Consider the following 8396-nt stretch of genomic DNA (forward strand, 5'->3'; position numbering starts at 1 on the left):
TGCGTTTACTTATGCCTCCCAATCCACACCACCGTTAGATGCAATTCTCTCGCCTTGCATTGAGGTCGCAGCCTTGGATCACATGCGGCGCCACCACCACCCGAATTCCAACCATAGGGGCCAATCTACGGGAAGGGTGTTCTAACGAAGAAACGATGTGTTGTCTTATCAAGATGCAATAAATCCAGTAAGAAAACCAACGCCAATGTAGAAATCCGTACCCCCTAATCAATACTCCCAACACTTTTCACTAAATCGCAACTTTGTTTCCATCATATCTCGCTTCCGTGACCACCCTTCCGTACGTCCTCTATCCAATTGGCATTTGTGATGCCTATCTCGAGTTACAGATTATAGGCGAATTCGATCCCCTTTTGTGTAATGTAACGTTTTTCGCCTTCTATCATGATGTCAGGTCAGGCCCATTCGCGACAGCTGACGACAGCAGAATAATCCTTACGTATCGAGGTAAGATGGATCCAAGCATGTCCTGGGAGCAAGCGTTCGTTCCCGGTTTCCACATATGCCTACTTGCAGTCTTCCCATATTTTCGGTCTGGGGATGGATGGTTAAATATTCGTGCATACACCGCTTGCGGAGTCTCCGGACTGGGCTATGGTTTTGTCTATTGATGGAATCGTTGCATAGTTTGTTCTTTACCAATGAATCCATAGTTAAATGCGTACGTAAGGTGAGAACGAGTAGTTAGTTATATATATATCCATAATTGGGGGGCTGAAAGAGGAAATTAAGTAAATAAATAACATCGCTCAGCTGGTATTAAAATTTTTAGCCCGAAAGAGGAAAAATAATAATAATAATAATAATAATAATAATAAAACTAAAATGTTCCGAACAATTTGGGGATGAAGAGGGGTTTGCAGAGTTGCAGAGTGCAAAACATATGTAAAATGAAAAGGATTCGTTCATAATGCTCCAACGCCAGATATACCGTATGCAGTCATTCGAACAGGGGCATATGCATTGTATATACGTATATAGATGCATGAACAACAGATATAACAAAAACAACACTTGGATAAATAGGTGTCCTTGGCTTCCCTCCGTCTAATGTTGCCTTGGGACAAGGTAACATGAAGGGAAGGTATGAAGGGATATGCAGTAACGGTAATAAAATGTTCCATTTTATTTTCCAAATCAGACGAACCTCTATTTTTGTACCTATCGTATCGTCCAGAAGCCTTTTATAATTTAAAGTTCGTCGCGATTGGGAATGCGAATTTCCCAAGACCGCGGCGGGACCGCGACTCCAAGCCAGAAATTCCACAGCCGGCTAAGCTCCAGAAGGAAGATTCTCCATCTGTGTCTCACGTTAGAAATGTCACGTTGGCTGGTGGGGATGAAGTAAGTATTGCTAACGTACGCTATAACGGGAAACTTAATCCAACGATTAAGCACATACAAATACGCCCGCCATACCACATCGAATTCTTCCCAGAAAACATCCATGATTCCCTGTTCCTGCTTTTCGATTGTGGGGTCGGGTTTAGAAGTTGTCGTTTGTGTCCACTCGCCATCATCGTCTTCTAGATCTTCTACCGAAAGAGTCTTGCGCTCATCGTTCTGATCTTTTCGCGAAGGGTTTACCTTCTCTTTATCCTGGCCTCTACCTTTAGGAGATTCAGGCTTCACATGGGAGAGTGGAGAAGCTATCGGAAGAGTTGTATGGACGGGCAGACTATCCTCCGTTCCAGACAATATCGCTTGCTCAAAGTTCTGCACAGCAGTGATACTATGCGATACCCGTCCGAGGGTATTGATGAGAGCCACCAACTCCGTCCGCCGTAGTGGGGGGTTTTCGCCGTTCTTCGTCTCGTCGAATTCGAACAAGATCTTGAGGGCCGCGCCGTACCCGGCTGTCTGCAGCTTACCCCATAACCGACATTTGTCACACCCAATACAGTCCATGAGCCGACTGACGTTGCGAAAGCGGTTGCGGAAATCCTCCTTGAGGCCGTTAGCAGCTTCATCGCGGAACATGATGGTCTCGTCGAAGATTTTCGGCTGTGATGAAATAGTGTCGACGAGTGACAAGACTTTCTGCCTCGTATCGATATCCTGTGGCGGATCGCTGGTACAGAAGGAGTACGATTGTAGGTGCTTTTGGATCTTGGACACAGCGCGAACAAGGACTGCGAAGTTGAAGTAAAGATTTGAGATGCGTTCTGGGTGGTCGTGGAGACGTTCTTTGTAGCATTGTACATTGGGGAACCACTGCCCAGTCTTTTGGTTGAAGTAGTCCCAGCATAAATGAGTGGAGATGGAGGCATGCATGCCGCTGATGATTCTGTGGAAGACACGCTTCTCTACGCATTCATCATCCAACGGATAGCCCTCATTCCGCGATGCAGCCATGACTACTTGGTCTCGTTCATGCTTGTCCACAACCTTTTTGAAATCCTTCACAGCCTGAAAATTACCAAGCGGAAACTTGAGGGGTGATTTTTGTTGAGAAGTGGGAAGTGGTTTCAGGAAGCAATTCTCCCGATATATCGCATCCCAGACATGCCTGGCCCCTTCTCCCCCGTAACCCGTAAATCTCTCTGGATTATCTAGTAAACTAACATAATCCCCTTTCGCCGTCGCGCCCTCGTCTTCAGGGACACAGTAGTCTCGTTCATCACACTCGTCATCATACTCGAAAACACAGGACTCCCCCACGTCCTCACCCAGCATACCCTGGAGTGGCTTCTCCTTTGGCCGTTCCTGCCGGAGCTCCTTCGCCGGATGTCCCGCCTTGGGGCCTTCCAGTTTGCTCAGCTCCTCCACCCGCCAGATTGGGGGAATATCGTCTTCTGAATCCAAAGTATTAACGGAGCAAGCAATATTGCCGCACATTCCCGCATCATCAGACCAGAATGGGCATTGCTTGTTAAACAGATTCAAACGGTAATAAGAAAAGAAGTCTGTGTCATGGGTGACAGATCGGATGGGGGAGGAGATTTTGTCGTTGAAGGCGTCGAGAGCAGCGAAGGAAGCACAAGCATCTGTCACGGTTGCTTTCGGATCGATCTGATCGAAAAACGGCCTGTTACACACTGATCATCCTTTATTAAAGGGGAGATTGTTGAAGTTAAAAATGTGAACATACTGCGCAGGCAGTCGGGGGGTGAGCTCTCGCTTTAGACACATGGCTGTCACCTTTAGCTGGGCTCAACCAGGTAAAGACTGCTAAGTAGAAAAGCTGAGAGGCGGAGCGCATTGCTAATCACTCCTGGAAAAATGCACTTCTAACTATTGGCTATTTCATAGGGGATATGGTGAAGTGTGTGGTATGTACGGAGTATATTCGTCTGAACTCAGGAGTTGGCGAAAGGCAGCCGATTGCTGATCCAGAAAGAGTGGGCTCGTGAGGTATAAAATGAAAATGTGTACGGAATGTCTATAGTTTGAAACGAAAGACTAGACGACAAACACTGGTAGTTACAAAAAATATCGAGCAAAAGCTGCGCAGACTTTTGTAAAAGGACGCCTGATTAAATCAAAGACCAAGCTTCAGGGGTATTCCCAATCGCGAGGTCCGGGAAGTAAATCGAAAGCGGGCAATCGCCACTTGGCCAAAGCTCCACACCGCACGATGGCTCCAATTGCTCCCTGCTTCGCCGTCAGGACCTCAAGATGCAAGGTGGCCATTAGCGATAAGTTAACGATCATCCATTTAAACCTTGGACCAGCCCGCGGCCTGGCTTAGCCTCATGCAGGGTTAGTCATGTGACAAATCTACCGCCTGATTTGTCATAGCAGAATGGAGAGATTCTCAGACATAGACGGGAATAGAAACAGGAGAGAGGTGAAATTGTTCTTCGAATGTATCCACGATGCCTCCAGAATATAATAAATCGTAATTATGTACACTCGTATTCGTTAACCAATAAGCAAAATGACACGTGCTGCGTATATCTACTCCCTCGGCCTCGGTACGGTAGTACCCCTTACAATTTTGCTTCAGTGGTTTTGTCCTTTGCCGCCTGCCACCCAAATTGTATGGACTGCCCAATTCCCGGCTCCACAATCACATTGACAATCGTAACCTTCTCATCCTCCAAGAAGCCTTCCCTTGTCGCCATTTCCAGCTCCTCCTCCGTCCGTACAAAGTATCCCCTCCCCCCACACATTGCAGCAAGATATTCATAGCGTGTCTCGTAGAGTAAACTCGTCGATCGCAGGCCTTTCTTCGCATTGGCCTCGTTGACGGTCTCATTCTGTAGATTCTTCCACTCACCCTCTGTCTTCGTGTCGCCATGGTAAATGCCCGAATTGTTCATTATGAAGATCAACGCTGGAATGCGGTGGCGAGCAAGAGTTTCAACTTCCATCGCACTGAACCCGAACGCGCTATCACCTTCCAGTGCCACGATCTTCTTCGGTGTGTGTATGTGAGTGCTGCCCGGCGATGATGGGATGTTGTACGCAGCGTGTGCGGCGACAATGTAGCCTAATCCGACCCCCATAGTGGCATTTGTTCCAGCATCAAGGCGTTGGCGCGGGTGTTCCAGTGGGAAAGCGGAGCGGGAGATGTCCATTGTATTAGCACCTTCTGAGACATATACGATGTTACCTTCTTGCGGCGGCGAGAGGGAATTTAGAGTGGTCTTGATAATGTGGTAGACACGTTGGAATGTCAGGAATTCATTGCGTTGAGTGGGAAGAAGAGCCTTCTTCTGTGAAGTATTTTCGTTTTTCGTGGCAGAAGCGGCAAGGAGGGATGGATATGAATCCGGTGATGTAGCGGACGCGGGCTTATACTGCCAGCCAGCTAGAGAGGAGAGAAGCTGCTGAGCTACCAAATTGATGTCACCCACTATTCCTAACTCCGCAACTCCAGCATTGTGCCCAATTTCCTGCGCGTTTATATCTACTTGAATAAGTTTGACAGAGCCGGACCAGCGAGGTGTTTCGCCAAAATGGAGAATCCAATTTAACCGGGCTCCAAAAAGAAGTACAACATCTGCGTGTTTCAAAGCCGTGCTTCGTGCGCTGGATGTATTGAGGGGGTGTGAATCGGGTATCACGCCCTTACCCATCGGTGTTGGTAGGAAAGGTATCCCTGTCCTCTCCACGAACTCGCGGATGGATGACTCTGCTCGTGCGTACGCTGAACCCTTCCCAACAACGACGAGGGGTGCGCGTGCTGATTTCAATAATTGTGCCACTTTCGATACAACCGCTGGATCGCCGCTAGATTTAGGAGGAGACGGGACAAGCGTAAGCTTAGGAGGTGGTAATGTAAATCCCGCCGCCGTTTTCCCCTGAATTAAATCTGCAGGGAGATCGATGAAGGTGGGGCCTGGCCTTCCATACCAACATGTTCTATACGCATTCCGAATGGCATCGTTCACTGATTCCAGCGACGACGGCCGTATAGCAAGTTTTGTGTGTGGCGTGAGGAGCGAGATTGCGTCCATCTCTTGAAAACCTCCCTTAGTTATCGTATGCGATTCCGCTGATCCAGCAAGGACTAGTAGTGGGAATGCGTTCACAGCGGCATTTCCAATCTAGAATGCATATATTTTAAAATAACAAGCATCTACTTGTTAGCATTGAAACTTTCCTAATCATCGCAATATTATATGTCATAAGAATCAACTCAAGCAGGAAACGAGGAAAAATCCATCGACTACTCACCCCAGCTATGCCGTGTAGAACCCCCGGCCCACCCACAACCAAGCAAACCCCAGGTTTTCCCGACATGTACCCGTACACGCTCGCCGCATAGCTGCATGCTTGTTCGTTCCTAAACGCAATAAACCGGATGCCCAGATTGATAGCTTCCTCCGCGACTTCCACCACCGGGATACCGACGATGCCGAAGATGACGTTGACTCCTAAGCCGTGAAGGGAGCGAGCGGCAATTTGAGCGCCAGTTAGAGATGGCATTTCTGGTTCCTGGCCCTTCTTGAAGCCGTTATTCTCCCCCTTGCACACCTATTTCTTGCTCCAATTTTGTTGGGGCTGGATTTTCGTTTGAGCCAGGATGTTAGGTGTTCTTCTGGTTTGAATCGAGTCAGCGCGAGTTCGGCGTGCAGATTAATTTTGTGGATGATACGGAACAGGCCCCTTGTTCTTCGATGAAAGCGAGCAATTGGCAAGGGAGTAGCTTAGCCTAATATATCCGTACCGGCCGAGATGTTGCTGGGTAATTACTTTAGTAGATATGGCGGAGAGAGTTGTTCCGCCTGCTATTTCTGTGACGCAACACCGGCTCCGGCTAAAGTGGCTACAAATTGCCATTTCATGTAGAGAAATACAGAAATTCCACCAAACAAGTTTTCCATATACGGATAACTTTGTACATATTTTGTTCTATTAAAAAATTATTTGTACATATTGCTCTGCCACAGGACTGATAACCTACGCAGTACACAAGCCAAGCAGCGGTAGAGCTGTGTCATAGACAACTGAGTGGATCTCTATGCATGCTTATTCGTAGGTAGCATATTTCTAGTATGAAAATGGAGGCGCCATAAATGCATTGCGTGAGTAAAAGAAAACAACATATGGTCATTGGGGAACGATATATCAATGATCGGAAAACAGTTATTGGTATTTGAGCACACTTCATATGTGCTGAAAGACATGACTCTTCATCTAAATGCTCCAGAACATCATATCTCGTGTCGAATATAGCCAATCAACCAACTCAAAATACCCCTTTCTCTCCATCACTCAATATCTAAAACTCAAACTCAGATCTGAACACGGAAACATCCATCCCACTTACAACCAAATCACTTAGATCTCGCCGGCCCATCTGGCTAAACACACGTCGAAGTGTATCATACAAATTCGTACTCTGGTTCTGAGAAATGTGAATCATGTGCTCTAGCTGAGCCTCGTCAACGCCATCGCCCACAATATCTCTAGCACGTTCTCGCCCTTCGTCCTCCACGACTTTGTGCATGGACAGCGCCCCGAGCAGATGCTGTGCTGCTTCCGGGTAGCAGCCAATATTAATACATGAGACGCCAAGATTGTATCTAGCGCGAACAAAATTGGGGTTTATAGTGAGGGCCTTCTCGTAGGCTTCGATTGCCTCCTCAGACCGGCCGGAGTTGGCGAGCGTAGCCCCGAGGCGGTTCCAAAGTAGGTGTATCTGGTCCTTCTGGTTGGAAATTCCAGATTCAGTGGACGCAAGCGCGGCAGTGAAGCAGTCAACGGCTTTGTTGTATTCCTCAGCGCCATAGAAGAGGACTCCTAGACCGACCTGGACATCAGGGTCCATCTGGTCGCCCTGAGGAGAGAGCTGCGCGGCCTGAATGAAGAGGTCGGTGACTCGTTCGTGTAAGATATGTCGGTCTGTGAAGCTCAAGTCGGTATCACCTGAGAGAGTGCTCGGGTCTACGAGTTGGGGATATTTGACTGACAACCAGCGCTCGAGGGCTCGGTACGCGGTGGAGTCATAGCCTTCGTTCGTATACGATACGGCAAGGCCCATGAGGGCATCGAGGTTATTAGGATCAAGTTTCAGGGCTTGTTCTAATGCGCGGATGGCGGGACTTTCCTTTTCATTCTGGGCCTGCGCGGATCCTAGCATCGTCCACGCTTCGATATGCTTAGGATCCTTCTGCACCGCAGCTTCGAATGCAAGCGCCGCGAGAGACAAGTTGCCGCCTTCTCTCATGATTCGTACTCCTTCTTCGAATGGGTTATTGACTGATTTGAAAGCATTCTCTTCTTCGAAGAGGTAGTCGCCCATCATAGGGTCTCTGGGATGAGTGTTAAGAGCACCATCAAAATGATCCCAGTCACCGAAATCGCCCAAATTCATATCGTCGAAATTTAGTTCTTCGTTGACCAGTTGTCTGCGAGCTGCAGTCTCAGTTTGTATGCCTTTCCATATATCTTCAAAGTGCCCGAACTCATCAGTCTCGGTGTGAACTGACCTATCGACTTCATTTAGCTCTGCCTCTATCGCCGCATTTGCTTCCGCGTCCTCATCTTTCTGTCCCGACGCCGCAATCTCTGCAAACTGTGCTTCCCAGTTTTGCTCGTCTAATTCTATCATCCTTCCTTTCCCTTTATCTTCCTGCATTGATTTCTGTGGGGAGTGGTGGTGTTGAAAACTCATGCTGTATGGTTGACTCATCATGCCCATGTATCCCGAGTTCATACCGCCATATCTCATCATTTGTGGTTGGTATGCGTTCACCATCGGTGCGGAGGAAGTCGCTGGGCTTGACGTTCCCTGCATACCATTCCGGTTATGTTGGCGGAAAAGAGCAAACTCTGCGGAATTGAACTCGGGAACCCCGGGAAACGCTCTCCCCATCCCGGGCTTAAAAGCAGCTTCCGTCCTTGCCTGTTCGCCATGATCGAACTCCGCAGCCCAGCCAGGCGAGTCCGTTCTCGGTGGAGCGGTTTGGAAATTTTCTAGT

The 8396-nt window shown here is 48.1% G+C and overlaps 3 protein-coding genes across 3 annotated transcripts; all 3 read right to left on the reverse strand.

Annotated features, from left to right (window-relative positions):
* Nucleotides 1-1212: 1212 nt before the first annotated feature.
* HCAG_02804 (conserved hypothetical protein) lies at nt 1213-3153 on the reverse strand (the record flags this gene model as incomplete). Its single annotated transcript, XM_001542583.1, has 3 exons — nt 1213-1351; nt 1385-3049; nt 3113-3153. The coding sequence occupies 3 exons, from the start codon at nt 3151-3153 to the stop codon at nt 1213-1215; spliced, it is 1845 nt and encodes a 614-aa protein (XP_001542633.1).
* An 800-nt stretch (nt 3154-3953) lies between these two features.
* On the reverse strand, nt 3954-5898 carry HCAG_02805 (conserved hypothetical protein; the record flags this gene model as incomplete). The annotated part of the gene is made up of 2 exons (XM_001542584.1): nt 3954-5516; nt 5647-5898. The coding sequence occupies 2 exons, from the start codon at nt 5896-5898 to the stop codon at nt 3954-3956; spliced, it is 1815 nt and encodes a 604-aa protein (XP_001542634.1).
* Nucleotides 5899-6253: 355 nt separating this feature from the next.
* Nucleotides 6254-8331, reverse strand: HCAG_02806 (peroxisomal targeting signal receptor; the record flags this gene model as incomplete). Its single annotated transcript, XM_001542585.1, has 4 exons — nt 6254-6324; nt 6377-6431; nt 6743-7990; nt 8215-8331. 4 exons carry the CDS (start codon nt 8329-8331, stop codon nt 6254-6256), a joined length of 1491 nt encoding a protein of 496 aa, XP_001542635.1.
* Nucleotides 8332-8396: the final 65 nt, after the last annotated feature.

This window comes from Histoplasma capsulatum, genomic scaffold, assembly GCF_000149585.1.
Source record: "Histoplasma capsulatum NAm1 scaffold_2 genomic scaffold, whole genome shotgun sequence".
Lineage (NCBI taxonomy): Eukaryota > Fungi > Ascomycota > Eurotiomycetes > Onygenales > Ajellomycetaceae > Histoplasma > Histoplasma mississippiense.